At 44.4% G+C, this 17,263-nt stretch overlaps 1 protein-coding gene across 2 annotated transcripts in view; it reads right to left on the bottom strand.

Moving 5' to 3' along the window:
• The window catches only part of ST8SIA5 (ST8 alpha-N-acetyl-neuraminide alpha-2,8-sialyltransferase 5), a 46,965-nt gene that overhangs the window by 5,003 nt on the left and 24,699 nt on the right, over window positions 1-17,263 (bottom strand). For both annotated transcript variants that reach the window (XM_069964838.1, XM_069964840.1), the window contains 4 exons: window positions 12,541-12,633; window positions 7,104-7,190; window positions 5,038-5,182; window positions 3,626-3,738 (listed from right to left, as the gene is read on the bottom strand). In XM_069964838.1, the coding sequence (XP_069820939.1) occupies window positions 3,626-3,738; window positions 5,038-5,182; window positions 7,104-7,190; window positions 12,541-12,633 (438 nt within the window). The remainder of the gene's footprint in view (window positions 1-3,625; window positions 3,739-5,037; window positions 5,183-7,103; window positions 7,191-12,540; window positions 12,634-17,263) is intronic.

The following is a 17,263-nucleotide window of genomic DNA, read 5'->3' as shown; positions in this document are numbered from 1 at the left end:
CAGATGGCGCCAGAGAGATACCTTAGATAGCATAATCCACTGTCCAGCCAGAGACAATACAATACAGAGAGGACAACACATGCTTGTAATGTATTCATTCATTTGTAAATCCCCCACATTCTAGAAACAGCTATCCCATCAGAAAGCCCAGTATTGTCCTTGCTGCGGCCTTGACTGTGCGGCTATCGACTACTGATAAATTAGCCAAAGCGGTAGCGGGAGCGCTCAGCGGATTAAAACCAAGGTCAGGATAAAAAACAATGCTTCAGAAAGGATTAGGAAGATCAGCTGCTCTGACAAAATCTTTGGTCTTGTTATAAGACTGAGGCTATGTTCACACACAGGGAAATACAATGTGCTACATTAAAGTCTATGGAATGTGCTCACGTTCTAAAAAAAGAATCAGTGATGGAAGATTTCAGCTCTGAAGTCTACAGAATAGTGAATGCAGCTCTCTGTAGAATAATTGCTGTAACTCAGGGTGGGCAATGCAATGTGGCAGTGTCAAGAAAGTAACTATCACTGACGTTTGTCCAAATTCAACTTAAGGGTGCGTTCACACCTACAGGATCTGCAACTGATTTTCTGCCGCAGATTCGCAGCAGATTTTATTTAAATAACTAAACACAACATTAAATCTGCACCAACAAATCTGCTGTGGATCTGCTGCAGATCCTGTAGGTGTGAACGCATGATAAAGGGGTATTTCTATCTCAACTAACATATATAAACTTGTAGGACTCCTCAAGTTAAATGTTTGTTGCAAATACATTCATTTAACAAACTTGCCTCCTCCTCCTGATATTCTGCTATTTCTTTTCTATTATTGACAGCTTGTTATTTAGGTCAGTGATTTTCAACCTTTTTTGAGCAGCGGCACACTTTTTATACTTAAAAAATCCCGGGGCACACCACCAACCAAAATGGCACAAAATGACACTAAAACAGTACATATTATACATATAGTTAATAATATAGATTCTAAATGTATTTATACTCACTCAGTGTGAAACCTGGGCCTGTTTTCTTCTCCCCCCTGTGCTTCTCTCCTGTGCTTCTCTCCACCATACTTCTCCCCCCTGCCTCTCTCCTGTGCTTCTCTCCCCCCTGCTTCTCTCCTGTGCTTCTCTCCACCATACTTCTCCCCTCTGCTTCTCTCCTGTGCTTCTCTCCACCATACGTCTCCCCCCTACTCCTCTCCACCATGCTTCTCCCCCCTGCTTCTCTCCTGTGCTTCTCTCCACCATGCTTCTCTCCCCTGTGCTTCTCTCCACCATACTTCTCCCCCCTGCTTCTCTCCTGTGCTTCTCTCCACCATACTTCTCCCCCCTGCTTCTCTCCTGTGCTTCTCTCCACCATACTTCTCCCCCCTTCTTCTCTCCTGTGCTTCTCTCCACCAAACTTCTCTCCCCCCCCCCCCCCCCCGTATATGTAGCTATAATAAATATATATATATATTTTACAATATATATATTTTACAATATATATATATATGTGCTATTAGTGCTTTTAGATGGGAGGAGAAACCCTCAAGGACTTTGGGATCCAACAGCGATCTTCTAAAGTGCCAAGCGCAGGTGGAAAATGGAGTTGCGTGGTAATAATAAATAGCCGCATGTGCGGTAACCACAAAATATAGCTCCCAGTCAAACTGGTAAAAAAACAAATAATTTATTGGTAGTAGCGACGCGTTTCGGCACCAGCATCCATAGGTGCCTTTCTCAAGCCTAACAACAGTCCTAGATTTGCTGCTCCCTAATCGGGAGTTGCAAACATTTAAAACCGATAATTTAGAAAGATGGCGCTTCAATTTCATCACTGCATTTAATAACAGTAATATACCGATCAAAAAAACTCTTGAAAAACACTGGCACCTACTTACCTCTGATCCAATTTTAAAGAGATTAATCCCGGAAAAACCAAACTTGACATTTAGAAGAGGTATTACCCTACGTAATATCATAGCACCAAGCAGATTAAAACATCCAAAAAAAAGAGATGATGTAAAAAAATTGGATGAGAAAAAAGGAGTGTGGAAATGTGGAAAAAAACAATGTAAATGCTGTTTGAACATTTCAGTGGGTGCTAATAGGTTCAAATCAAATATAACAGGAGATAATTTTGCGATTAAACAACATCTTGATTGCTCCTGTCCTTTTGTAGTATATTTGCTTACTTGTGAGTGCGGGTTACAGTATATCGGGCGCACCATCCAGCCCCTCCATAAAAGGATAAACTCACACAGACACAACACAGTAAAAGGATTTTTAAAACATAGTTTATCGCGCCACCTCACTAGTGCACATAATAGAGATTTTAATAAAATTTCAATTATTCCTATTGAACAAATCCCAACAGGAACATACAATAGAATTGCTGCATTAAATAAACGTGAAACATATTGGATATATAGAATCCAATCATTACATCCTGATGGTTTGAATGAACTTATTGAACACATCTAAAAGGGGTCGAATTTATGTATTATTGTTGTTAAATATCCTATTTATTGATTTTATATATAGGTAGTACCACTAAGGATATTTGTACTTTTGATATATATAATCTTGAGTGCTTGGTTACACCTGACGATATTGTTGTGGTCAGGTGTAGTCCAAAGATAGTGTCCATCTAGTGGTCTGCAGGCGTTATTTCTACTAATGCACTTACCCTCTTTACGTAGTATTACGCTGATAACGTAGATCGTGTACACTAACCCATTGCGCTCCATGTCACTTCCGCCGTAGCCACACGAAGTTCCGGCAAGGGGATCATGGACGGAGGGTTATGGGACTGTAAGTACACGATCAGTGTTCTGTTTTGTAGCATGTATTGTGTTATATTTGTATAATTAACGGTATTTGATGTTCAATGAAGTATCCGATGATTGTGAGTTAACACCGGCGGCGCTCCGGGATACCGGAAGTGCCGTGCTGAGACCTGTAGTACTATGTATGTATAAATAAGGTGATATCTAGGACTGTTGTTAGGCTTGAGAAAGGCACCTATGGATGCTGGTGCCGAAACGCGTCGCTACTACCAATAAATTATTTGTTTTTTTACCAGTTTGACTGGGAGCTATATTTTGTGGTTACCGCACATGCGGCTATTTATTATTACCACGCAACTCCATTTTCCACCTGCGCTTGGCACTTTAGAAGATCGCTGTTGGATACCAAAGTCCTTGAGGGTTTCTCCTCCCATCTGTATATGTGCTCCACAAGCTGTGTGGATGATCTTGTGCCGAGCTGCGGTATTTATCTGAAGCCCTAGATAGTGTTGTGCCTATCCTTTGCACAACACAACAAGGTGAGTGCATTGGAGATTGACCTCTGCACTGCTATTTTATAATCCTCACAATATTGCACTAGGAAGCGCCTCTCTCTCTCCCCCTCCCTCTTTTTTTGCTATTAGTGCTTTTAGAGCAGAGCTGTTGTTGGTAACCTGGACAATGAGCTGTCAACAATGAAAGGAGACACGTTTGCTGAATGAATGTTTTTGTAAAAAAATTTAACATGAAACACTATAACCTTAACAGAGTTAGTTAAGATTTCAATACCCCTTTAACAGTGGCCAATGTAAGGAACAGGGGGGTGAAGTAACATATGATATCAGTATATGATACCTGAAGACAAAGTCAGCATTGTCTATCTCTTTTCCACATTTGCTGTTCTTCAGTATTCCTCCATTCCCGACCACAGCGCACTTCTTGAACTGGGACCGATAATAAGGCATTTCCTGCAAGAAACATAAAATCACCTATAATAACTGCATAATGGATGGCATGTTAAGGAGAACCTGTCAGTGGTATAGAACAAGCACTCCTTGCACCCACTAAAAGGTGATCCCACCAGCAGAATAGTGAGTGCAGCTCTGGAGTACAATGCAGGATGTAACTCACAATATTCCTCACCTTATAGGAAACAAGTGCTTTCAAATTCTAAATGCCGGGATCAGTGGCCCTCCTCTAGAATTTAGTACCTACACCTTAGTAGTAGTATTATACACAGTTCCCCATGAGTTTCATTGTCTCACCGCTCTTACAGTAAAGAATCCCCTTAAATGCTTCTTCCCTAACTATAGACGTAGTTATAGACACATAGCTTTATTTAACTTATTAAATTTAAAGTGACATTGTCACCCCCTATATGCATTTTGACTGCTCTCCACAGGTGTAAAGAGTAAATTTTACAGCTTTCATTACTTATTTTATATTATACCTCATGTTCCTTGTTCTGATAAAAAGTCGTTTTTATCACCTGTGGATTGGTATATGTGGGCGGGGCCTCGGGGCCTATGTGCCACATCGCTCCGCCCCTAGCACCACTTAGCCCCGCCCCACCCATGTAATCATCACCACATAGGCCCCGTCCCCTTGGTCATTAGTGTGGGCAATCTAGGGGGTGGGGCCTAGAGCTTTAGGCTGGCCCTTCCAATGGCTGCTGAGGGGGTGGGGCCTATGCGGCAATGACGTCACGGATGGGGTCGGGGCTAAGTGGCGCTCGGGGCGGAGCGATGTGGCACAGGTCGTGAGGCCCTGCCCACATATACCAATCCACAGGTGATAAAAATTACTTTTTACCAGAACAAGCACCATGAGGTGTGATATAAAATAAGTAATGAAAGCTGTAACATTTACCCTTTACACCTGTGGAGAGCAGTCAAAATGCAAAAAGGGGGTGAGAGTGTCACTTTAAGCTATCTGACTATTCCTGACACTGTGGTGTAAATGTATTCATCACTCTGGAAGAGGGTTTTATATCTAACGTATAAGGGGGGAGATTTATCAAACATGGTGTAAAGTGAAACTGGCTCAGTTGCCCCTAGCAACCAATCAGATTCCACCTTTCATTTTCCAAAGAGTCTGTGAGGAATGAGAGGTGGAATCTGATTGGTTGCTAGGGGCAAGTGAGCCAGTTTCACTTTACACCATGTTTGATAAATCTCCCCCAAGGTTTTTAAAACTTTCAAAGTTTATTTTATCAAAATAAATTCTGTCCTCCTCCTCACACCGCCATGACCCTGTAGTGATGATACCTTTGGGAATATCTTGAAGATCTCAGGGCTGATCTGGAATATACCGCTCGTATCAACTTCATATCTGAGCTTTGTCCCGAGCGGAGTGTTCTTCTGGGTGGTGAAAAGGAAGGAAGGGGCATTGCAACACCTGGACAGCTGAGATCTATGGAATAAAACACAATGGGGTCACCATGGAAGGACACGAGGTTCAGAAACAGAACCTGTATTATCATAGGAAAGAGAGGTGGGAATGGAAGAGCAGGGAGGCAGCTTGTGAACATCAGTGTCAGACCTGAACTATTACCACCCAACCTTCCATCTATACAACTGGTACTTTGCAGGATTAGGGCCTTGTTACACGGTCTTATCAATGATGTCCGTGAAGCCCTTACTTTTTTGGCCTTATTCACAGGTCCTGTAAAGTCGACCGTAATTGCGGATCCGTAATTACGGTTCAACTTCAGAGCACATTGACTTATATTGGGCTATTCACATAATCCGTGTAAATTTTGATCCGTAATCCATTCCGTAAAAAAAAGGACATGTCCTAGTGCAGATGGTGATTGCGGTACAGATTACCAATAGAAGTCTATGGGATCCATAGACATCTGTGACGTTCATAAAAAAACACAGATCAAATCTATGCAAACTAGTACTATTCACATTTTACTGATACGGAAAAGGATGCAATTATGGATGCAAATACGGATGATTTTACACGGATCACGGGGAAAAAAATAGCGAGAGGTTTGGCGGCGCAGAAAAATTAATGAATGAGGCCTTCATAATTAGGTATGTATGAACCTTATTATTTTACACTCTCCCCAGGGCCTCTCCGCGCTTTCCAGTACCTTCCTGCCTTCTGCCCAGTTCTGCAGACACCGTAAGAACTGCAGAGACGTCCTTTGAAGTGACAGGCTGCTCAGCCAATCACTGGCCGAGACGGGACAGCACCGCTGCTAATGATTGGCTGAGCAGCTTGTCACTTCAGACGCCAACTCTGAAGTTCCACCGGCGGCTGCGGAAAATGGGAAGAAGCCAAGAAGACACCAGGGAGCGGGCAGAAGCACGGAGAAGCGTGGTCAGGTATATATTAACTTTATTATTTTCTTTACACATCGCTATTACAGGTCAGCGGCCGATGATTTTAGGCCAGGACCAAAAGACCCAATCAGCCAGTGATCATTGTCATCAGCTGATCATTACCTTTATTACACGAAACGATAATCTGTCGAATAGACCCCATTTGCCAGATTATCGCTCTGTGTAATTGGGCCCTCACACTGGTAGGGATTGGGACAGCCTTGAGAGGTAACCTAGAGGGTCATGAGATAAGTGTCTGTAAGGTGTGGTAGAAATGAGAAGCACTGACACTCCGACATCTTCCAGCCAGTAACTACAAAGCCCGGAGACAGTGAGGAGGAAAGCCAGCCATCTCTTGTGTAGCTGAGAGGCAGAGGGTGCCCAATTACTGCAAGACGGGGCTAACCCATCAGGAATTACACAGGTAAGGCCTACCCCTGCAGTACTGTGCTGAGGTCATTGACTGGGGACTGAACATGGCCGCTGCAGTGTCAGGCACCTCCAGAGGAGTGCAGGAAAAGAGGAAGTCTTCTTCTAGTAATGGTAGAGAAGATATCTGTTGATGTCTATGGCTGAGCTGCAGCTATCACTGGGAGAAGAGGCCAGACTGGTGTGGAAGAAGGTGCCAAGATGTCCTCAGCAAACGCAGGTCCACCTTGTGACTAAAGAGACTGTAGACAGTTATATCTGACCGCCAATGATGGACTGTTCCTGTGTTACCCATGTGGCTGTTGTTGCCATAACATTTAAAGTGACCATAGTGTCTGACTTGTTTTTACGTACAAGAACCCGATACTGAAGCACGTTCTCTCTTCTAGTCTGTTTCTAGTTTCTAGTTGTGTTTAGTAATGTTTTTGGTTTTTTAGTACATTATTAGCACATATATATAATGTATATGGGCAAGCTTTAGACATCTACCCAATCTAAGGAAACTTTGACAAGTGAATTCCCACTCATGTTGTATTTTCTCCGGTGGGAGGGGCGAGAAGGGGGTCACTTACTTGAAAATATTGGCTTCAGTCGTATTCATCTCCCACTTGCAGATCTGAAGACTTTTCCAACGATCAAATAATTCTGTTTCCTTTACCCTGGAAGAGAGAAAAAGAGTTTATAAAGTTGAAAAAAAGACACTATGGTGGAGATTTATCAAACATGGTGTAAAGTGAAACTGGCCCAGTTGCCCCTAGCAACCAATCAGATTCCACCTTTCATTCCTCACAGACTCTTTGGAAAATGAAAGGTGGAATCTGATTGGTTGCTAGGGTCATCTGAGCCAGTTTCACTTTACACCATGTTTGATAAATCTCCCCCCACCCTACTGCGTTGATCCAGAGGAAGCAGACACCAATTGCGCCATCACAGGGATAAAATATGGCAATCAGAATACCTGGATCAGCGTCCTATCAAGTGAAATCTATTGGCCATAACTCGTAATATTATATTTTTCAAGAAAAGCATCCAGGCCTCCCTTGTACTTATTTAACCCCTTAAGGACAGAGCCAATTTCTATTTTTGCATTTTCGTTCTTTCCTCCTTGTGCTTAAAAGGCAATTTTTTCATAAAGTACACTGCGAAACCAGAAAAAAAATAAATGTGTGGTGGGTATTTGTTATTACGCCAATCACCCTGGGGTAAAACTGACTTGTTATGCATGTTCCTCAAGTCGTTACGATTACAACGATATGTAACATGTATAACTTTTCTTTTATCTGATGGCCTGTAAAAAATTCAAGCCATTGTTAACAAATATATGTATGTTTCTTAAAATCGCTGTATTCCCAGGCTTATAACGCTTTTATCCTTTGGTCTATGCGGCTGTGTGAGGTGTCATTTTTTGCGCCATGATGTGTACTTTCTATAGGTACCTTGATTGCGCATATTCGACTTTTTAAACCCTTTTTATTACAATGTTTCTGCATTTGATGCGAGCAAAAATGCGCAATTTTGCACTTTGTGATTTGTTTGCGCTTACACCGTTTACCGTGCGTGATCATTAATGTCATAAATTAATAGTTTGGGCGATTATGCATGCGGCGATAGCAAACATGTTTATTTATTTATTTTTATTTATAACCTGGGAAAAGGGGGGTGATTCAGATTTTTATTAGGGGAGGGGGCTTTATTTTTTTTACACTTATACTAGAAGCCCCCCTGGGGTTAGGGTTATTCCCCCTGGGGGACTTCTAGTATATACACTCTGATCTCTCATTGAGATCTATGCTGTATACTTATACAGCATAGATCGATGAGATAGGCACTCGTTTGCTTTCGGCTGCTGCAGCCGAAAACAAACGAGTGCCGAGCCGGGATCAGCGCCATCTTGGCGGAGACCCCGGCAGGTAACAGACACGGAGATCGGTCCTCCGGGACAACGTCCCGGGGGGGCGATCTCCACCACTAGACACCAGGGAACGGCTGCATCCGGTAATCAGATGCAGCTGTTAACTTTGACAGCTGCATCTGATTAGCAGGCACGGTGATCGGACTGTGCCCGCTAATAGCCGCGGTCCCGGGCTACATGCGGCACCCGGGACCGCGACGGTTCAGAGCGGGGTCGCTGCGCGGCCCTGTTCTGAACCCTCTTACCGGCAATAGCGCATAAATTTACGCCGTTTGTCGTTAAGGGGTTAATGAATCAGCCATGACAACATCATGTGGCAGAGAGTTCCATAGTCCCACTGCTCTTACAGTAAAGAATCAGCATCTGTGCTGGTGGTAAAACCTTCTTTCCTCTAGACATAGAGGACAGTAGTGGATCATAATAGGGGCGTTTCGGACGGCAGCCCGGGGCCCTGAGCTCCTGGGGGGCCCATGACCACCCAAAAAGACTTATACTTTCAGTGGTGTACTGTCTCTTGGCTACACTTCTGCCATGATTGGCAAAAAATCAAATTTTTTTCAATGGCAATTTTTCACAAATCAGGACATCATGACATTATCTATACTGTACTATGAACGCAAGGCTAGTGCTGCCATAGTTACAGTGGGGGGGGGGGGCAGGCTTGGTGAACAGCCCGGGGCCTATGGTAAGGTTAATCCGCCCCTGATAGAGGATGCCCCCCTTGTCATTGTTACAGGCCTAGGAGTAAAAAGATCACTACAAAGACCTCTGTACTGTCCATTCACATATTTGTACATTGAGATCAGATTACCCCTAAGACGTCTTTTTTCTAAACTAAATAGCCCCAAGCTTGATAATCTGTCTAGGGATCTAGCGCTAGGTGCCGGGGTCACAGCGTCAGCAGGAGGTGAAACAAAAACATGGCCACTTTCTTCCAGAGACAGCACCACTCTTGTCTACAGTTTGGTAGGTTTTGTAACTCAATCCATTTAAGTAAATGGAGTTTAATTGCAAACCACACCTGACCTTGAGACAAGAGTGGCACTGTCTCTGGAAGAAAGTGGCCATGTGTTTGTAAGACTGTATAGTTCCCTCTCTTACCTATGAGGTGGTTCCCTCTCTTACCTATGAGGCCCATAATCTTATACCAACTCCAAAGGCCCACCACCACCACGCCAACCTAACTGCTGCGACAAGACAAATGCATGAGCTGTGCCCAAATCCTCATGGCCCATAAAGGAATACCAACTCTACAAAAAAACGAACCTACCGAACCCCCTCGAAGTAACTTAATTTACCAATAATCTTAATGCATCTCTCTAACAGCCAATAATCAATCCCCTGCCCTTATAACTCGCCCCACCTTACTCTGCCCCACTGATCCCTTGCTCTCCTTTAACTCCAAGCCACACCCTACTCTGCCCTCTTCCTCATGCCAACTACTCCTGTCCCTCCAAACCCCAGTCATGAGGGCTCTCCAGCCCCTCCCGGCTCTGCACTAGTACGGCCATTACCGGGTATTACTTGTAGTGTATTAGTTAATAAGTTATAGGCACTCAAAATGGCCCCACAGTATTAAAGGACAACTCCGGCCAAAACTATTTTTTAATATGTTATTACTTATGGAAAGTTAGACAAATTTCTAATGTACATTATTTATGGGAAATGCACATATAGGGCTATTTCCCTTAATTTAGTAGATCAGGGAGACTTCAGATTCTCTGAAATACTGTGACGTCACGAACCGGGGGTGTAATTACAATGGAGTGTCCAGCAGGGGGCGCACTATATATATATATATATATATATATATATATATATATAGAAGTCAATGAGTGCCACTATCCCGCCGCTCACCGCCTCTCTCCGCCGCCGCTCACCGCCGCTCTCTGCTCTTGTGGTGAGCCGGGGCAACTCGTTAGGAGTAGTAGTTAGCAATAGTAGATTTAGCCCAGTTAGTCACTGGCCAGATGTTATGTCATGGCTATGGCACGAGGGGAGCTGACTAACTGACGGGCATCTGTCCAAGCGGGCCCCGCTACACCACACGATTCTTCGTTGTCCTTAGTCAAGGAACCAATAATCAAACCAATGCCAGGGTTCAGAAACAACGGTAGTTGTATGTTTATTACCTCGGTGGTTATTAATAGCAACAGTCTTTCTCTGGACGCAACCAGGATTGAAGCAAACTTAAATATAACTGATAATAGTAGTTGATGCTGCAATAGGCCGTGGTGTAGTAGCGTTACTTTGAGTGAGGGACAATTGAATGATGGGCGTAGTAGTCTCGGGAGTATAATGCTGGGTAAACAGGCTGAATAGGATACTTGCTGTTAACAATGATGAAGCGACTGTGACTGGAAACGATGCCCAGATCTTAGATAAATATGATAATTGAAGAGTCAGGATGATCTGGACTAGACAGGAATACTTCAGACCAGCAATAGATAGGATACTGCAGGGTTGTGGCCTCTCCCCTTGAGGAGACACAGGAAAACACGTCCTTCCCCCTTGAAGGTAGAGGGAAGTCTCTAGAAAAAGGGGTGTGACCAACTGATCCCAGCCAGAGCTCAACGGCTGTTTTGGTTACTATGGCAGCCAGGGAGGTCACATGACATGAGGCCAGTTGCATTATCATACTACTAAACAACAGATGAACTAATACTTAATACTTGCTCCCCAAAGTATTCCATAAATGTATTCAATCAAAAACATACTGTCTATTACATTTACATACACATCGATTGTAATTCCAATGGAGTGTCCAGCAGGGGCGCACTATATATAGAAGTCAATGGTACTCATTGACTCCTATATATAGTGCGCCCCCTGTTGGACACTCCATTGTAATTACACCCCCCGTTCGTGACGTCACAGTATTTCAGAGAATCTGAAGTCTCCCTGATCTACTAAATTAAGGAAAATAGCCCTATATGTGCATTTCCCATAAATAATGTACATTAGAAATTTGTCTAACTTTCCATAAGTAATAACATATTAAAAAATAGTTTTGGCCGGACTTCTCCTTTAAATAACAAGCATGTAGAGGATCTTCTTATGGGATGATAAAATAATGAAAAGAAAACTTGGACCTTAAAGGGGTTAAGTTTAAAGACTATATGACTATAGGAAATGTAAAAATAGGAGCAGATATTCTTTAATTATAGATGCCTTAACTTCCTAACGGAGAAAAGATGAGTCAGCATCAATCCTAAAAGGAATAAGTGGCCAGAGATTCCCTGCCAAGCCCACATCCTACAAGTAAAATCAATGTCTGGGATATGCATCAGTATCCTATATAAAGACTCTAATGCATCACGCCAGGCAACATGGCTGTAGTTCTATGCAATGCATCCTCTCTAATCATCCACCGACACGTCAAGAGGACAGGACTGTAGGGAATGGCTGGGTATAAATAAAACAGAGTACATTAGGATGGGAGTGTAAGGAATGAATGGGTTTAAATAAAGTTTTATTCAATTGTGTCTACTGATAACAAAAAGTATTTAAAAGGCAAAAAGTCGTAACATTATTGAGCAAACCTCCGAAAATGTTTTGCCATCAGCACCATTCGTGGCAAAGAGGCGTGGGAACAAAGGGGGTGTGGTCTCCACAATGACATCGCAATTTACAAAATTACAGTTTAATATCAATGCCAGCTCGCTGAGTGGAGAATTACTTAAAGGGGAAAGAAATTGGTTTCAAATCAACTGATGTCGGAATGTTATATAGATCTGTTCTGTCCGGGGAGAGAGGGGGTTGCAGAGATTACCTCCACTGGAAAGAAAACACCCTTTCCTGCAGGACATACAGCAGCTGATAAGCATTGGAACACTTGAAATTTTTAAGTAGAAGTAAATTACAAGTCTATATAACTTTCTGACACCAGTCGATTAGAAAGAAAAAAAAACACAGCTGCATACCCTTTAAGACTAGTGTTGAGCGGACTTGCTGTATAAGCAAGTAGAAATAGTATTGTACGCTCCACAGGACAATAAGCGCCAAGAAGCAGGATGTGTTATAGCTTTTACTGTGCCTTTAAACCTTTAATATTCCAGGAACTTGCCATGATCTTTACAGGAATCCTACATACTCACATGGAGAGAACCTTCACATCAATGATGTCCTTCCTCAGCTCCAAGCATTTTGTCGAATTGAAATCCATAGGACCTTCATAAAACTCGAAATACCTGAAGCAGAAAAGAACAGGAATATATCAGGTGAACAAATATACCAAAGTAATAATATACAGTGTATGGGAGAGCGGCAAATGAGCATCCTGTCCTTCATTTCACAGACCTCCTATTGATGTAATGCTTCATTTCCCCTGCGGAGGCGCTGCAGGGAAATCAAATAATATTATCCTTACAGATTACTGATCACTGAGGTTCTGAGTCTATGTAGAGCAGGGGTGTCAATCTCAGGCCCTCCAGCTGCTACAAAACTACAATTCCCATCATGCCTGAAGAGCCAAAGCCTGAGTTTGACACCTGTGATGTAGAGAGACCACCCAGAGACATCCCAACACTTGATAGCTGTCTTCCTGGCAGGTGTTATCGCTTTCCTATGGAGCATAGTGCCAGGAGTTCATTTAACACATGTCCCCAGCACACAGCACTGACCCCGGATACTTATAGCAATACAACATTAATAGTATGGATATTATTAATCCCAGCAATGTTATTTCCTGTTTATCCTGATCCGTATGTCCCATTACCATGTACACAGTGACCCCACCAGCAGAATGTGTGAGTGCAGCTCTGGAGTATAATACAGGATGTAACTCAGGATAAGTACAGGATAAGTAATGTAATGTATGTACACAGTGACCCCACCAGCAGAATAGTGAGTGCAGCTCTGGGGTATAATACAGGATGTAACTCAGGATCAGTACAGGATAAGTAATGTAATGTATATACACAGTGACCCCACCAGCAGAATAGTGAGTGCAGCTCTGGAGTTACTTAACTTAGCATATGTACACAGTGATTCAGCTCTTTATGTGGATTTCTATACCTAACCTGGAGACCAGAGGTAAATGTACACTCTAGGACAGATACACAGTACAGTAATATATAGTAGAAGCTTTCACACAGATGATTGAGGCCTCTATCATAACCAACTAAAACCTTACAGCATGAATAAACCCAAAACAAGAGCAGGGATTCCCTATGCTTCTTTTCACTGGCAGCGAGAAGAGAACTTGAAAAGAATTAAAGGGGTATTCCACTCAGACATAACTTTTGATATAATGCTGCCCACGGTGAGACTAACAATTCCTTCCATACTTGTTATTATCAATTCAGTCTCCTTCCCCCAGTTCTAAGTTACTTTTTTCCACTGAGGACACAAAAATCTGTGTGTGAGCCTTTCTCTCTGTCTCCCCCTCCCTTCTGAGATAGCTAATGTAAACAAGTCCCTGGTTGGCTTTATCTGCAACATTGTATCTTCTTTGCAATGCTGAGAGGATTAATCACAGTAAGTTCTTTAGCAACTTGACCTCTGTATAACCCTCCCAATATTACACAGATGCTCCAAAGTTACAGATAAAGCATGCCAGGGACTTGTTCACATCATCTGTCTCAGAAGGGAGGGAGGAGACAGAAAGAAAAGCTCATACAGATTTTTGTGTCTTTAGCAGAAAGCAGCAGCTCAGAAACGGGGGAAGGAGACTGAATAGATAATAAGTATGAAAGGAATTGTTAGTCTCACCATGGGCAGCAACATATGAAAAGTTATGTTTGAGTGGAATACCCCTTTAAATAAAGAATATTATGAAGTTGTAGAACTGGAAAGTCTTCTATGTAGATGTATAGTAATAATCTTTGGCTGTACCACACATTATAGTAAATGGTACTACCTTCCAGTCACAGAGTACATCACAGTATTTAGTGTAGTGTAGCTGCGTCCATTCATTCACACCTCTATATAACCATTAGTGACAGGTCATGTAATACGCCGGCTCCTCAGCTGTGCGCGGATTACATTTCAGATCCGGAGGAAGCGATAATTCTGGCTGCACAGATCACACTCACCCCCTGCTCGGATCTGTCACCCTCTGCTGTGTCAGGAGACACAATGATTTACTACGAGAAGTGTATGGACAGATTGATGGCATAACTTTATAGACACAGTCACCGTCAGCCTTTTGGGTGAAATTCTGGCCTATACAATACAAGCTTTTGGGTGACATCCCCTCAGGACAGGGGTAGAGAACCTTGGCTCCCCAGCTGTTGCAAAACTACAACTCCCATCATGCCTGGACAGCCAAAGCTACAGCTTCCTATACCTACCCTTTTGCTCTTCTTCCCACTTGTAAAAGCAGTCAGAATGTCTTGGCATATTCAAGAAGCAGGAGGCTCAGGATGAACAGAACCCACATGTTCTTCCTAAATAGGCCAGACATGATATTTTTGGCATGAAGTCAAGCAAAACTGAATGTAATCTTCCACAAATGACCTTTTCGTCATCATACAGATGATAGCGGGCTCTGGAGGGTAGGTTAGGCTGCCGTACAAGTAATCTCCAGGTTCTGTACAACATGCTGGGATGTATTAAGCAAAGAAAGCACCAACATGTCAGGTTGTCACATAGCGAATGCAAATCTGTGCGAGACCCATTGCTCTTGGTTGTGCCTGGGGTACAGTCACATGGGGTTAACCGGCTTTGGTGCAGAAGAGTAGAAGGAATAGCGGGATTATGTAATGCCGGCATTCAGCTTTCAGCTGTGCTCTCTCCAGCCGAGCGTACGCCTGGGCAGATCCGGAAACCTGCGGCATTCCTGCCAGATGATCTTGCCATGGATGGGATGTCTGCTTAATGACCCCTGATCGATGCCCCCATAACGGCGCTCTCCAGGAGGAACATCACTAAGCCCCCCGTCTCTCCAGCTCCGCTTACTGCCAGACGCTTTGCTCTTATAACATTACACATAGCGACAATAAATTCTGCAAATGGACATGTGATAGTGGTCTACGCTACACGCAGGACTGAAGGTTTTGCATTAGATCAGGTTATGGTAGCCACACATTTATGCCTCCCTCCATTACAATCTATTGGAGTTATGGAAACAGCGGAATGCCCCTATAATACCACCCTCTGAATGTAGATGTCCTTAAGTCGGCATCTGACTCCATAACTGGGAATGGAAGCCAAGCCAGACAACTCTCAAGGAATTTGCTTAAAAAATTCAAGTCTTTCAGTACTTATCAGCTGCTGTATGTCCTGCAGGAAGTGGTGTCTGACACAGTCCTCTCTGCTACCATCTCTGTCCATGTCAGGAACAGAGCAGTAGCAAAGCCCCATAGAAAACCTGTCCTGCTCTGGACAGTTCCTAACATGGACAGAGGTGGCAGCAGAGAGCACTGTGTCAGACTGGAAAGAATACACCACTTCCTGAAGGACATACATCAGCTGATAAGTACTGGAAGACTGGACATTTTTCAAACAGAAATAAATTACAAATCTCTGACACTTTCTGGCACCATTTGATTTGAAAGAGAAAAAAAAATTCTCTGGAGTTCCACCTGAATCACCCACCAAAGGGTAATTTTATGTGCCGCCAACATATTACAATATCATCTACAGCAGGGGTCCTCAACTGGCGGACCGCGGTCCGAACCCGGACCGCGGAGGCCAGCTGTCCGGACCCCTGGTCAGACCTCCTAACCGCCCCGGATCCGGTCCGTCCCGGGGCGGTTAGGAGGTCCCGCTCCCCACCGCACTGCCTCCCGCCCCATAGGCGTACTGTCCTTAGATGTCAGTACGCCTGTGGGGCTGGGGGCAGTGTCGGTCCGGCCCCCGGCTGATACGCGCTCTCTGGGGATGTCCCGGGGATTCCCCAGCAGAGCGCGCACCACAGACCTCAGTGTACGCTGCCGGCCTGTCATTCCTGGAAGTGCAGGCCGGCGGTGTACACTGAGGTCACTGATGCGCGTTCTGCTGGGGAATCCCCGGGACATCCCTACAGAGCACGTATCAGCCGGGGGCCGGACCGACGGGAAGAGAAGAAGACGGCCGCAGCGGGGAACGAGGTGCTAGGTGAGTTGTTTTTGTTATTTTTTTTTCTGTCTGGGGGGCATCTACAAGGGGAGAGCGCACAGGTGGACTATATACTACAGGGGGGACCTCACAGGGGGCTATATACTACTGAGGGGGCTATATACTACTGAGGGGGCTATATACTACTGGGGGGAGTGCACAGGGGGCTATATACTACAGGGGGGACCTCACAGGGGGTTATATACTACAGGGGGGACCTCACAGGGGGCTATATACTACTGAGGGGGCTATATACTACTGGGGGGAGCGCACAGGGGGTTATATACTACAGGGGGGACCTCACAGGGGCTATATACTACAGGGGGAAAGCACAAGGGGGGCTATATACTACTGGGGGGAGAGCACAGGGGCGCTATATACTACTGGGGGGAGCTCACAGGGGGCTATATACTACAGGGGGACAGCGCATGGGGGGGCTATATACTACAGGGGGAGCTCACAGGGGGCTATATACTACAGGGGGGAGCTCACAGGGGGGCTATATACTACTTGGGGGGAGCTCACGGGGGCTATATACTACTGGGGGGAGCTCACAGGGGGCTATATACTACAGGGGGAGAGCACAGGGGGGCTATATACTACTGGGGGGAGCTCACAGGGGGCTATATACTACTGGGGGACAGCGCACAGGGGGCTATATACTACAGGGGGAGAGCGCACAGGGGGGCTATATACTACTGGGGGGAGCTCACAGGGGGCTATATTCTACAGGGGGAGAGCGCACGGGGAGGCTATATACTACTGGGGGGAGCTCACAGG

This window comes from Dendropsophus ebraccatus, chromosome 3 (genome assembly GCF_027789765.1).
Source record: "Dendropsophus ebraccatus isolate aDenEbr1 chromosome 3, aDenEbr1.pat, whole genome shotgun sequence".
Lineage (NCBI taxonomy): Eukaryota > Metazoa > Chordata > Amphibia > Anura > Hylidae > Dendropsophus > Dendropsophus ebraccatus.
This window is presented reverse-complemented; position numbering and strand designations above follow the sequence as displayed.